Source organism: Carettochelys insculpta, chromosome 22 (assembly GCF_033958435.1).
Source record: "Carettochelys insculpta isolate YL-2023 chromosome 22, ASM3395843v1, whole genome shotgun sequence".
Taxonomy (NCBI): Eukaryota; Metazoa; Chordata; order Testudines; family Carettochelyidae; genus Carettochelys; species Carettochelys insculpta.
In genome coordinates this window covers 3,526,519-3,541,343 of record NC_134158.1, presented here as the reverse complement: position 1 = coordinate 3,541,343, position 14,825 = coordinate 3,526,519, and the positions used below count along the sequence as shown (strand labels likewise).

Below are 14,825 nucleotides of genomic sequence, written 5' to 3'. Positions count from 1 at the left end.
CTGTGAGAAGGGAAGTGGGGGGAAGGGGGACTGAGCTCCGCCACATGCCACAGAAAATCAGTTTGTATGCCATTATTGGCACACGTGCTGGGAGTTGCTGACGCCTGGTCTCTGTGGACGCTGCTGGTGCTGGCTGTCACTCTTGTCAGTCTCAGGCCTGCCTCTGGCTCTGGGCAGCCCTGGGGCTCAAAGTCAAGCCCTGAAACTGACAAGGCTTCAGGCTATGAACCTGTCCAAGTGGTGGGCTCTGAGCTACCCCTGGCCAGCTGCCCCTAGGCACTGGGAGCTCACAGCTGCAGTCCTCGCCCTGCCTTTCCTGAGCCTCACGCCAGGCTCGGAGTCAGCGTAGCATGACAGCAGGTCTCTGCCACATCACGCAGGTCCCTCACCGCCAGCCCAGCTTCATGTCCCCTGCAACCATGATACAGGCCTAACAAATAATGCCCTGTGGTTTCCTTTCCAGCTGCTGCCATGCTGGGACCCCTCCCTGCACCGCCTGGCCTGCTATTGCTCCTCTCTCTGCTCAGCCCTGGCTTGGCCTCCGACGCCAGCACCGTGGTGCACACCACCACCGGCCCTGTCCGTGGCACACCCCTCCGAGCTGGCTCCAGCACAGTCATGGCCTTCTTGGGCATCCCTTACGCTGAGCCCCCCCTGGGGCGCTTGCGCTTCAAGAAGCCAGTTCTCCACAAGCCTTGGAGGCGTGTCTGGGAGGCCACCAGCTATGGCAACTCCTGCCCACAGCCAGTGTTTTCTGGTTACCCCGGCAGTGCCATGTGGCAGCCTCTCCCCCCACTCTCAGAGGATTGCCTCTTCCTCAACATCTGGGTGCCCCACCCCCAGCCCCCTGCCCCAGTCCCCCTCCTTATCTGGATCCACGGTGGGGGATTCTTCATTGGCACAGCTTCCCTGGAGCTGTATGATGGGCGCTTCTTAGCTGCCACCGAGAACGTGGTCGTGGCCTCCATGAACTACCGGCTGGGGGCACTGGGCTTCCTGTCCCTGCCCCCGGCTGCCCCAGGAAACGCTGGCCTGTGGGACCAGCGCCTGGCCCTGCGCTGGCTGCGGGACAACGTGGATGTTTTTGGCGGGGACGGTGCACAGGTGATGCTTTTCGGCCAGAGCGCTGGGGGTGCCTCGGTTGCCTTCCACCTCCTCTCCCCAGGGAGCTGGTCCCTCTTCACCAGGGCTGGGCTGCAGAGCGGGGTCGCCAATGCACCCTGGGCGTGGCTGAGCCCCCAGGAGGCCCAGGAGAGAGCCCGGGCGCTGGGCCGACAGATGGGCTGCGCCCAGGGCAGCGCCAGCGCCGTGGTACACTGTCTGTGGGGGAAAGATTCAGAGGAGTTTGTCCGACATGGTTTCGCCATCACAAGGAACAAAGGGCTGGTTGACTTCCCCTTCTTGCCCACAGTGGATGGGGATTTCCTCCCGGAGGCTCCACAGCAGCTGCTGGAGGCCGGGCACCTCCACCGCAAACCCGTCCTGGCTGGCATCACCGCTAACGAAGGCTCCATGTTCCTGATGTTTGGTGCCCCGGGGTTTAGCCTGGGGAACGACAGCCTGATCAGCTGGGAGCAGCTGCTGGAGGGGGTCAGGTTCATGGTGCCAGGGCTGCCCACACCCTCCGTCCAGGCAGCGGTGCAGAGGTACAGCCAGGAGGGGAAGGGGCATGGCCCGGCCCGGCACCGCTGGGCCATGAACCAAGCGGCCAGTGACTACCTCTTCCTGTGCCCCCTGATGGAGCTGGCCGGGCAGCTGGCCAAGGCCGGGACCCCAACATACGTCTACTCCTTTGCCCACCGCTCTACCGCCTCACTGTGGCCTCGCTGGATGGGGGCGGTGCACACTGCTGAGTTGCCCTACCTCTTCGGGACCCTGGCGGCCGAGCACGGACCCAACCACACGGCTCCAAAGGCCGACGTGGCGCTGAGCCGCAGGGTGATGCGGTACTGGGCAGAGTTTGCCAGGAGTGGGTAAGGCATCCTCCCCTCCCTATCTTCATAGTCCCCTGCCCTCACTGTCCTCCCCATGCCCTCACTTGTTTGTCGGCCCCCCTGTTCCCCCTCTCCCCACTCTCGTCTGTTCCCTAACCATGCAGCCATGCTCCCACAGCCCAGCCCAGCCTCTATCCCATTAGCAATGGTGGGAACCAGCAGCCACCATGGTCCCCTCTCATTTTTCCATCCTCTGTAGAACCAGTTTTGCTACATGCACTGAGGCGTGTGTGGCTGTGCACTCGCCATAGCAACACGGGCGGCCGGCTCTGGGCGCTCTGCTAGTCACACCGCCCCAGTGCTCAGCACACAGGGAACACAGAAGGTGCCCATCTCAACAGAGGGCATTCTGGGGTTTCAGCCTGACCAAGCCCAGTGGAAGATGGTGCCCATTGCACTAAGGCAGGCATGGGCAAGATGTAGCGCACAGGCCAGATCTGGCCCACCAACCCTTTCAGTCTGGCACGTGGCCAGCCCCAGCCTCTGAGGGCAAGAACTTGGAGAGCTTTGGGTGATGCCCCCGCCCCCTGCAAATCTCTTGGCTCCTGTTGGGCAGAGGCCCCACTGAGAACAGGAGAGGGCAGCCATTTGAAACGGCAACACTTTGCTCATTGGCACCTGACTCTTCCTGGAGCTGAAGGAACTTTGGAAAAGAATTTTGCCCTTGGTCCAAGAGGCTCATCAAAATCTGGGTCTTGCAGTTTAGGGTAGGAGGGAAAGTGGGTTAGATGGGTTCGGTGGGGGCTGTTTTTGGTGGGGTTGGAGTTTGGTTTGTTTGTTTGTTTGTTTGGCAGAGTCCTGTTGATTTACAAAATATCTATGCAAAGTCCCAGTGCCTGAACATAGCAGGAATAGGAAGCACACAGTTTCCTTGTTCACAACATCCAGGCAGTCATCTCCAGCAAGTTGTGCTGTTCGTCTGGCTTCTTGGTCCTGTCTGCTTCTGACACACCCAGATCTCCCAATTAAGACCCCAGCCTTTGGGTTTGCAATCAGTCACAAGGCCCAAGGACATCTCTCTTATTCTCCCAGAGCTAGTGCTTAATTCAAGTAGTTATGTGTGGCCCAGCACTTTGGGTGGTGGCTTTTATTGGTTCAGCTATCTTTAAATAAAATGGCATTTAATGCTCTTTAATTTAATTTACTTTAATTTAATTTTGCTCCAGCCACTCAAGAGAGAGATCTGGGAGTCTTTGTGGCTAGTTCTCTGAAACCACCCATGCAGTGTGCAGTGACAGGCAAACAGAACGTTAGGAATCATTAAAAAAGGGGTAGAGAATAAGACAGAAAATATCTTACTGTCTCTATGTAAATCCATCATATGGATCTTGAATACTGCGTACAGATGTGGTCGCCTCATCTCTAAAATGATATCTTGGCATTGGAAAAGAATCAGAAAAGGGCAACAAAAATTATTAGGCTTTGGAATGGGTGCGATAGGAGGAGAGATTAAAAAGACTGGGATTTTCAGTTTAGAAATGAGGAGACTAAGGGGGGATATGACAGAGGTCTATAAAATCATGTCTGGTGTGGAAAAATCAAATAAGGAAAAGTTATTTACGTGTTCCCATAACATAAGAACTGGGCGTTACCAAATGAAATTAATGGGGAGCAGGTTTAAAACTAACAAAAAGAAGCTTTTCTTCACACAGCGCAGGCGGCCTGTGGAACTCCTGGCCAGAGGAGGTTGTGAAGACCAGGACTTCAACAGGGTTCAAAAAGTAACAGAGAGAGAGCAGCGCTAGTCTGTATTGTATCAAAACAAAAGAGCCATCCAGCAGCACTTTAAAGACTAACAAAATAATTTAAGAGGTGATGAGCTTTCATGGGACAGACTCACTTCTTCAGACCAGAGCTGTACCAGAACAGACTCAATATTTAAGGCACAGAGAACCAAACACAGTAATCAAGGTTGACAAATCAGAAAAATATTATCAAGGTGAGCAAATCAGAGAGCAGAGGGGCAGAAGTGGAGGGGAGTCAAGAATTAGATAAAGCCAAGTATGCAAAAGAGCCCCTACAATGAGCTAGAAAATTCCCATCCTGGTTCAAACCACGTGTTAATGTATCGAATTTGAATATGGAAGAGAGCTCAGCAGCTTCTGTTTCCAAACTGTTGTGAAAAATCCTCTCCAGTAAGATGCAGACTTTCAGGTCGTTAACAGAATGGCCCACTCCATTAAAGTGCTGGCTGACAGGTTTGTGAATCAGGAGTGTTTTTATGTCTGTTTTATGCCCATTAATTCTTTGTCTAAGAGAGTTTGAAGTCTGTCCAATATACAAAGCATCTGGGTATTGTTAGCACATGATGGCATATATGATATTAGTTATTATTAGATATTAGATATGGTATAATATATATGCCATCATGTGCCAACAATGACCAGATGCCTTGTATATTGGACAGACTTTAAACTCTCTTAGGCAAAGAACTAATGGGCATAAAACAGACATAAAAACACTCCTGATTCACAAACCTGTCAGCCAGCACTTTAATGGAGTGGGCCATTCTGTTAACGACCTGAAAGTCTGCATCTTACTGAAGAGGAATTTTCACAACAGTTTGGAAACAGAGGCTGCTGAGCTCTCTTCCATATTCAAATTCGACACATTCACACGTGGTTTGAATCGGGATGGGAATGTTCTAGCTCATTACAGGGGCTCTTATGCCTACTTGACTTTATCTAATTCTTGACTCCCCCCCATCATCTTCTGCCCTGCTGCTCTCTGATTTGCTCACCTTGATGGTATTTTTTCTGATTTGTCAACCTTGATTACTGTGTTTGGTTCTCTGTGCCTTAAATATTGAGTCTGTTCTGGTCTGGCTATGGGCTGAACAAGTGGGTCTGTCCCATGAAAGCTCATAACCTCACAAATTATTTTGTTAGTCTTTAAAGCGCCACTGGACTGCTTTTTTGTTTTGAGGGTTCGAAAAGAACTAGAGATAAACTCATGGCAGTTCGGTTATCAACGGCTGCTAGCCAAGCTGGGTAGGAATGGTGTCCCCAGCCTCTGTCTGTCAGGTGCTGGAAATGGGCGACAGCAGAGGGATCACCCAGTGACTACTTGCTCTGTCACTCCCACTGAGGCACCTGGCATTGGCCACTGTCGGAAGGGAGGACATGGCTGGACGGCCCTTTGGTCTGACCCAGTGTGGCCATTCGTATGTTCTCCCTCAGGTAACTTGAATGACAAGTGGCTAGCACACCGTCCTCACTGCACTGAGGTCTATGATTGCCCATGTATCAGCCACATGCCAGTATACTCCACCGTGACAGCACTGTGCACATACGCATGCGTGTGCGTGCGCATGCGCGTGTGTGCGTGTGTGCGTGTGACAGAGAGAGAGAGAGACTCTGCTGCCCTTCGTGTATGGGGATAAATGACCTCCCTGTGTATGAGCCCCACTTCCGCACCCCTCACTCCCTTCCTTCCCCCCCCGCCCCAGACAGCCAAGATACATTTCCTTCTCCAGCCCCTCACCTGACCTGTCTGTCTTGTGCTGAATTCTTGCCGTAGGAGCCCCACAGGCACAGGCACAAACAAGGGGCACTGGCCACCCTACAACTCCACAGAGCAGAACTTCCTGGACATTGGCAGGAACAAGTCCCGCGTCCGAGCGCCTCTGCCCACCCAGCACTGCAGTTTCTGGGCACGTCTTGAGAAGATCTTTGGAGCCAAGGGTGAGTGAAGGGTCTGGGACAGGGAAGCATCAGCCTCCCTCACACCACCAGGGGAGGAGGAACCTGGGCTGCCTGTCAACGAGCTCTGGGGGCCAAAAGGGGCAAGCAGGGCAGGCCATGTGGACAATGAGGAAGTTGTGGAAGAGTGACATGCATGGGGAAGGAGCGGGCAGGTAGCAGACCCCCAGCCAATGCTGTGCAGCTGTTCAGGATGAGTGTTACCCACACACATTTCTCATCCCTTCCACACTCAGGGACATACACACCTTTACCCAGTTCGTAGGGCTCAAGGCGTGACCCTGTTGATTTAAACTCCCACCCTTACCCAATTCCTAGGGCTCAGGGCATAATTCCCTGCAGGTATGCAGAATCTGTGCCACTGAAAAAGCCTTACACAGTAATATTCTTATTCTCTATTTATTTACAATTACCAAGAAAGCAGAATACATGCTAAGCACACAGTATTCCCATACTCACCAGTCCTGATAAGGCAGGCAGGCAGGCAGACTTCCACTGTTGGGACAGACAAAGTCACTCTCTGGATGCTGGTTGCTGCACCTCAAGGTCTTGGGGGTCAGTCCTTTAGGTGTTCCTTCTTCCCTCCTGTTGGATGTTCTGTTCTTTTTTCTCTCCTTGATGTTCTAGTCTTCTTTTTCCCCCCTTGATGTTCTGTTCCTCCCTTCCCTTCTTGGACCCCAGTTTTTAAGTAGTGAAACTGAGTCCTGCTTAGCTATACTTTGACCAATTATTTTAGTACAATTTTCCTAACCAATAATAGCCCACGGTAACAGAATTACCTAACCAATCATAGCCCACCACCTTAACTGATTTACACCTAATAAAATTAATTACGCAGCAGACAGAAGCAATTACAAACCAGACAGAGAATGTACAGAAAACAGTAGAAAAGTGAAGACAATCAGCAGAGAATGGTGGTTCCACCTCAGCCATTGATCAGTCATTGCCGCCAGACAAAATGTCGTTCACTGAGTTTTCTTTACCTGTCTTGAGATCTGTTTAACAGTGGGCGGCATTAGGATGTGGTCTTCTTCTTACCAGCCTGATGTGACACTATTGTACTGGAATGTACATGGAATGTGAGTGTGTGACTTGTAGCTTCACAGTCAAGGGCTGCTGCTCTTTAGCCTGGCTGCAGACAAGCTACAGGCCTCTCAATATGGCTACAGAGAAACCACATTGGTTATACTGTTACATAAGACATGATGGGAAATCTCCAGTTCAACAGAAAACACGGGGCGGGGGGGAGGGTTTAGTGCTGGCAGAGCACAACCCACTGCTGGTCAGAAAAAGCATCTGGAAAAATGATCATCTCCCACAACATTCTTGCCCGCAAGTTAAGGAAATATGGATTGGATCCTTGGACTATAAGGTGGATAGAAAGCTGGCTTGATGGTTGGGCCCAACGGGCAGTGGTCAATGGCTCAATATCTGGATGGTGGTCTGTTTCAAGCAGAGTGCTGCAAGGCTCGGTTCTGGGGCCGGTGTTATTCAACATCCTTATTAATGACCTGGATGAGGGACTGGATAGATTCGTTAGAGAGTAGCGAGAGAATCCAGAGTGACCTGGATAAATTGGCGGACTGGGCCAAAAGAAATCTGGTGCGGTTCAATAAGGAGAAGTGTAGAGTCCTGCACCTGGCGCGGAAGAATCCCAAGCATTGTTACAGGCTGGGGACCGACTGGCTCAGCAGCAGCACGATGGAAAGGGACCTAGGGGTTATGGTGGATGAAAGGCTGGACAGGAATAAACAGTGTGCCCTCGTAGCCAAGAAGGCTAACAGCGTACTAGGGTGCATTAGAAGGAGCATTTTGAGCAGATCTAGGCTACGTCTACACGTGCACCCAACTTCGAAATAGCTTATTTCGATGTTGCGACATCGAAATAGGCTATTTCGATGAATAACGTCTACACGTCCTCCAGGGCTGGCAACGTCGATGTTCAACTTCGACGTTGCTCAGCCCAACATCGAAATAGGAACAGCGAGGGAACGTCTACACGCCAAAGTAGCACACATCGAAATAAGGGAGCCAGGCACAGCTGCAGACAGGGTCACGGGGCGGACTCAACAGCAAGTCGCTCCCTTAAAGGGCCCCTCCCAGACACACTTTCATTAAACAGTGCAAGATACACAGAGCCAACAACTAGTTGCAGACCCTGTATATGCAGCACGGACCCCCAGCTGCAGCAGCAGCAGCCAGAAGCCCTGGGCTAAGGGCTGCTGCCCACGGTGACCACAGAGCCCCGCAAGGGCTGGAGAGAGAGTATCTCTCAACCCCCCAGCTGATGGCCGCCATGGAGGACCCCGCTATTTCGATGTTGCGGGACGCGGATCGTCTACACGTCCCTACTTCGATGTTGAACGTCGAAGTAGGGCACTATTCCCATCCCCTCATGGGGTTAGCGACTTCGACGTCTCGCCGCCTGACGTCGATTTCAACTTCGAAATAGCGCCCGACGCGTGTAGACGTGACGGGCGCTATTTCGAAGTTAGTGCCGCTACTTCAAAGTAGCGTGCACGTGTAGACGCAGCTCTAGAGAAGTAGTTATTCCTCTCTATTCGGCACTGGTGAGGCCACATCTGGAATATTGTGTCCAGTTTTGGGCCCCCCGGTATAAAAAGGATGTGGATTTGCTGGAGCAGGTTCAGCGAAGGGCAACAAAAATGATTAAGGGTCTGGAGCACAAGACCTATGAGGATAGGCTGAGGGATTTGGGCTTGTTTAGTTTACAGAAGAGAAGACTTAGAGGTGATTTAATAGCAGCCTTCAACTTCCTGAAGGGGAGCTCTAAAAAGGAGGGTGAGAAACTGTTCTTAGTGGTGTCAGATGGAAGAACAAGGAGTAATGGTCTGAAGTTGAAGTGGGAGAGGTGTAGGTTAGATATTAGGAAAAACTACTTCACCAGGTGGGTGGTGAAGCACTGGAATGCATTGCCTAAAGAGGTGGTGGATTCTCCATCCCTTGAGGTTTTTAAGTCCCAGCTGGACAAGGTCCTGGCTGGGATGACTTTGTGGGGGTTGATCCTGATTGAAGCAGAGGGCTGGACTAGATGACCTCCTGAGGTCCCTTCCAGCCCTGTGATACTGTGATCTTTTGGTGGGATTTTTTATTAAAGTCTTAATTTTCCAAACTCGTTCGAAATGGAGTGTTCTGGGGAAGAACAATCTGGGTTTTTTTCCAGACCAAATGTTTTTTGGGGGAGAAAGGGAAATCCTTTTTGAAATAGTAAGTTTGCCACATTTTGATCCTCTCTCTCTTGCCTTCTGTGCACACACGTGCATGGTGGGGGCACGGGGGAGGGAGCAGCCTTTTAATTTTCCTGTTTTAAGTGCCCAGCAGAACTTTTTTTAAACTCCCATTTAAAATACAGTCTCCTAATATGTGTGATGTCTGAGTGAAAAAGTGTTTCATTTGAAAAGATCGATTCAGAACCACACAGCTGAAGGTTGTTGTGCAGTTTCATTTGGGAAATCCCCATGGAAACATTAAATTTTTGGAAGTTTTATTTCTTGGGTCCCTCACCCCCCACTGCTGAGAAATTCCATTTTTCTGACCAAACATTCAGGAATCATTAGAACAGCTTGATGGACGGGAAAGCTACAGAATATCTCTGTTCATCCCAGTTAGTTTCATACCTCTCCCCATGAAACATGGAAACTACAGCAGTCCAGCACTGCCTTACAACAAGGGCTTTAGTAATGCTGCCCAGAGGAGAATGTCTTCTGTCCAGTTGTCCATTGCACTATGAAAAACAAACAAAAGGAAGAATGTCTTTGTGCAATGTTAACCCATGGAACTCCTTGCCAAAGGATGTTGTGAAGGACAACCATAATATAATAACATGACCATATATAATACAATATATAAAGTATATAATATATTATATAATGTAGTACATAATGTGACCATAATATAATAATGTTTAATATTCCTGTGTTGGGAAGAACACCACAGCAGTCCAACACTCTGGCATTTAATTTCAAAAAGGGGAATTATACAAAAATGAGGAGGTTAGTTGTTAAAGAAGAGATGTAACTCTCCCCCTCACCCACGCAGGTGTCGGGTTCAACTCTAGGATCCCACAGAGTTCCAAGTTCAGAGTCCAATCCACAAGTATCCTTTATTGAGGTACAGAATTACAGCTCGAGCTGGGTGCCTCCGGAGAGGGACCCCGCCTCCCAAAATTCACTGACAATTATACTCTTCACAGTTCATAACACTGCCCATACCCCAGTCCAAAGTCCAATCCCCTAATTTGAGTAGGGGTCTTTACTACTCCTCATTGCATGATTCCGTTGCTAAGAGGACAGTCTGTTGCTGGGTGTTTGATCTTCTTTAGGAGGCGGTTATCTCGACTCCCTATGTTCTTCTTTTATCTCTACTTCGCAAACTCCCAATTAGTACAATACCAGCCAGTTTTCACTGGTTCTGCAGCTGCTGTTTTCAGTATTCTTCTCAGGTCAGCTTGACCTTGGGCCTAAGGCTTCAGCTACTTTAGCTACTAGTGCTAAGCTAAGAGAACAAACTCTTTAAAACATGCATATATAATGACCTATAAATGATTTTCCCATAACATTAGTTAAACAGAAATTAAAAGGTAGAGTAACTAAAGTAAAATCCCTGCAGGCTGCATGGAAACTTTTCAAGGGCACCATATTAGAGGCACAACTTAAATGTATACCCCAAATTAAAAAACACAGTAAGAGACCTAAAAAAGAGCCACCGTGGCTTAACAACCATGTAAAAGAGGCAGTGAGAGATAAAAAGGCATCCTTTAAAAAGTGGAAGTCAAATCCTAGTGAGGAAAATAGAAAGGAACATAAACACTGCCAAATTTCATGTAAAAATGTAATAAGAAAAGCCAAAAAAGATTTTGAGGAACAATTAGCCATAAATTCAAAAAACAATAGTAAAATGTTTTTAAGTACATTAGAAGCAGGAAGCCCGCTAAAAAAGCAGTGGTACCCCTGGACGATAGAGATATAAAAGGAGCAATCAAGGAAGATAATGCCATTGCAGAGAAACTAAATGATTTCTTTGCTTCAGTCTTCACGGCTGAGGATGTTACAGAGGTTCCCAAATCTGAGCCATCCTTTGTAGGTGACAAATCTGAGGAACTGTCCCAGATTGAAGTGTCAGCAGAAGAGATTTTTGAACTAATTGATAAGCTAAACAGTAACAAGTCTGCAGGACCAGATGGCATTCACCCAAGGGTTCTGAAAGAACTCAAATGTGAAATTGCAGAGCTATTAATGATGGTTTGTAACCTATCCTTTAAATCAGCTTTGGTACCCAGTGACTGGAAAACAGCAAATATAACACCAATATTTAAAAAGGGCTCTAGAGGAGACCCTGGCAATTACAGACCAGTAAATCTAACGTCAGTGCTGGGCAAATTAGTAGAAACAATAGTAAAGAATAAAATTGTCAGACACGTAGAAGAACATGATTTGTTGGGCAAACGTCAGCATGGTTTCTGTAGAGGGAAGTTGTGTCTTACTAATCTATTAAAGTTCTTTGAAGCGGTTAACAAACATGCAGACAGGGGGGATCCAGTGGACATAATATACTTAGATTTCCAGAAAGCCTTTGACAAGGTCCCTCACCAAAGGCTCTTATGTAAATTAGGTGGTCATGGGATAGGAGGAAAGATCCTTTCATGGATTGGAAACTGGTCAAAAGACAGGAAACAAAGGGTTGGAATAAATGGTAAATTTTCACAATGGAGCAGGGTAACTAGTGGTGTTCCCCAAGGGTCAGTCCTGGGACCAACCCTGTTCAACTTGTTCAATGATCTAGAGAAAGGGGTAAGCAGTGAGGTGGCAAAGTTTGCAGATGATGCCAAGCTGTTCAGAACAGTCAAAACCAAAGTAGATTGTGAAGAACTTCAAAAAGATCTCAGCAAACTGAGTGATTGGGCAGAAAATGGCAAATGAAATGTAATGTGGGTAAGTGTAAGGTAATGCACATTGGGAAAAATAACCCCAATCATACATACAATGTGATGGGGGCAAATTTAGATACAACAGATCAGGAAAGGGATCTTGGAATTATAGTGGATAGTTCTCTGAAAACATCCACGCAGCGTGCAGCGGCAGTCAGTAAAGCAAATAGGATGTTAGGAATTATTAAAAAAGGGATAGAGAATAAGATGAAGAATATCATAGTTCCCTACATAAAACTATGGTACACCCACATCTTGAGTACTGCGTGCAGATGTGGTCTCCTCACCTCAAAAAAGATATACTGGCATTAGAAAAAGTTCAGAAAAGGGCAAATAAAATGATTAAGGGTTTGGAAAGGGTCCCATATGAGGAAAGGCTAGAGAGACTGGGAGTTTTCAGTCTAGAAAAGAGGCGATTGAGGGGCAATATGATAGAGGTATATAAAATCATGAATGGTGTGGAGAAAGTCAATACTGAAAAGTTATTTACTTGTTCCCATAATATAAGAACTAGAGGACACCAAATGAAATTAATGGGTAGTAGGTTCAAAACTAATAAAAGAAAATTTTTCTTCACACAGCGCACAGTCAACCTGCGGAACTCCTTGCCAGAGGAGGCTGTGAAGGCCAGGACTCTAACAGAGTTTAAAAAAAATTTTGATAAATTTTTGGAGGTTAGGTCCATAAATGGCTATTAGCCAAGGGTGAAGTATGGTGCACCTAGCCTTTAGTCAAAGGCTGGAGACAGATGGCAGGAGACAAATCGCTTGATCATTGTCTTCGGTTCACCTCCTCTGGGGCACCTGGCACTGGCCACTGTTGGCAGACAGGATACTGGGCTGGATGGACCTTTGGTCTGACCCAGTATGGCCATTCTTATGTTCTTATGACAAGACTCTAAGAGAGGTTCAAAACAAAAGTAGATAAATTCATGGAGGTTCGGTCTGTCAACGGCTATTAGCCAGGTTGGGTAGGAATGGAGTCTCTAGCCTCTGCTTGTCGGAAGCTGGGAATGGATGGATCACTTGATGATAAATTGCCAAGGGAGGTTGTGGAATGTCCATCCCTGGAGATACTTAAGAGCAGGTTAGACAGACACCTATTGGGGATGGTCTAGATAGTGCTTGGTCCTGCCTATAGGGCCAGGGACTGGACTTAATGACCTCTCGAAGTCCCTTCCAGTTCTAGTGTTCCATGAGTCTATGATTCCCTGATCTGTTCTTTCCCTCTGGGGCACTGAGCCTGGCCATTGTCAGGAAACAGGACACTGGGCCAGATGGACCTTTGCTCTGACCCCACCTGGCTGCTCTTATGTTCTTACGTCCCGTACCACCTGGCTTGTTCTCTCCCATCCATGTACCCTACAGATCCAGGCCCTGCCTGGCTTGTATTCACAGCCCTTCACAACTATTCACAAGTTGCTTTGCTTTGTGCAGGCCGACAGATCCACCTGGCTGGGCAGGTGAGTGGAGACCAGAACCAAGAAGTCCCACATGCGGAAATCACACCGGCCGGGTGAAGGAAGGACCATTCTGCAGCAGGGCAGAGGAGAGAGCACCTCCCCCACATCTCCCCATTCACGGACACCCCTCGCCCCAGATTCATTCTGTGCAGACTCTAGTGCTAGGTACATCTGGAGACTGCCCTGCCTCTGCCAGCAGAGGAGGCCACCCTACTGGGGGGCCATCATCTCTCTTCTCCCATTTGTGGGCCCTAGGATCATGCCCACCCCATGGGTGGAAAAGGCTTGAGGGAACCCTGGTGGCCAGTCTGCCTTCACATTTATTTTAGGACAAAACCTTTACAGAGACCACACATCATAAAATGACCACCTGTCTGCATGCACTTTATGGGATAATAATACGTGAATAGGCAGGCAATTGAGTGAAGTTTAGTTAAATTAAGACCTGTCTGTGCACACAGGTGCTTCTCCTGAACTAGGAATCAGTGTTGGGTTGGATTTCCGAAAGGCAGGTTCACCTGCCCCTCATTTATGACCACTGCTGCTCAGGGCCTGGTGTATATCGCACAAATAAATAACTCCCAATAGGATATCCCCTGACTCTGCATCCTCACTTCCTCCTGCAATGTGAAACTGTCCCGCTGGGGTCTGAGCTCTGCTGACGGCTTGGCAGAGGGGGTGACTGCATAAGAAAGGTGTAAAATAGCTCTTCTCATTGCTTGTGTCAGTATTCAACCACACTCATCCGTTCAGCCCAGACCCAGAGGAAGTCTGCAGGGCTGGGAGGCAGGCTCAAGGTGCGCTCAGGTGGGGACATGAGAAGCTGCCATGCCTTCTGCACTCAGCCCACGCCAAAAGCTGCTGCAGCCCTGGGTTATCCCCAGCATGTCATTCCCTTCCATGCGGGACAGAAATGGGGGAATTCTCCACCTCCCCCACCCTCCCGCCCTGCAGAAGCAAACAGCAGCTCCACTAACAACCAGCTCCCGGACACAATTCCCCATCCCCTTCCTTCAGCTTTTATCCAGCCTAGGACAAACCACCAGCAGGTCCCTGTTGGATAGTCCCTGACTCGATCCACCTTTGCTGCAACTCTTTGCCCCCCAGGGGATGGGAAGATCTGGAAGAAAACGTTTGGTTACGTCTACACCACACCACTTAGCGTCGAATTTCCAAGGTCTGGTAGGGAGGCGCAAAATAGACCTCTCAGGCATCACAGTCGATCCCAGTACTCCCCACGAGCTGGGAGGAGTAAGGGAGGTGTGGACCTTCCCCAGTATGGACAGCCAAGTTAGCCAAGCGCAGATTCGTCAATTTTAGCCATGCCATTGACATAGCTAGAATTGCCTATCTGTGGTCAACTTGTTTTGTCTAGTGTCGACATAGCCTTACCATGCAGCTGGTGAGGGCCAGGTCTAGCCTAGACATTAAAGTCAATTGCAGATACACAATTCTAGTTATGGCAACTGCATAGCTAGAATCGACTTATCAGCAATCAACATACGTGGCTGTCCTATGCCTCGCAATATGGAGGTGTACAGGGTTAAGAGTCAACCCCAGATAAATGGATTTTGCACATCCCTACCAGGTGTGCAAAATAGAACCCCGGAAGGTCAACCCTAAGCAGGTCACTCTTCCATGTAGCGAAGACGTACCTGGGGACATGGATAGTTGGGGAGGTTTCAGAAGGGGCCTGGTCCATTTCACACGAATTCCCCTTG

The 14,825-nt window shown here is 49.0% G+C and overlaps 1 protein-coding gene across 1 annotated transcript; it reads left to right on the top strand.

Moving 5' to 3' along the window:
- Window positions 1-465: 465 nt before the first annotated feature.
- Window positions 466-13,661, top strand: LOC142024902 (acetylcholinesterase-like). Its single transcript, XM_075017238.1, has 3 exons — window positions 466-1,973; window positions 5,514-5,677; window positions 13,079-13,661. Exons 1-3 carry the CDS (start codon window positions 472-474, stop codon window positions 13,159-13,161), a joined length of 1,749 nt encoding a protein of 582 aa, XP_074873339.1. The 5' UTR covers window positions 466-471; the 3' UTR covers window positions 13,162-13,661.
- Window positions 13,662-14,825: the final 1,164 nt, after the last annotated feature.

Excerpts from the sequence above, each read along its gene's own strand:
- LOC142024902 (XM_075017238.1), top strand. The coding sequence starts at position 472 with ATGCTGGGACCCCTCCCTGCACCGCCTGGCCTGCTATTGCTCCTCTCT. Across the intron at positions 1,974-5,513 it reads GCAGAGTTTGCCAGGAGTGG|GAGCCCCACAGGCACAGGCA; the intron begins GTAAGGCATCCT and ends TTCTTGCCGTAG. Across the intron at positions 5,678-13,078 it reads GAAGATCTTTGGAGCCAAGG|GCCGACAGATCCACCTGGCT; the intron begins GTGAGTGAAGGG and ends TGCTTTGTGCAG.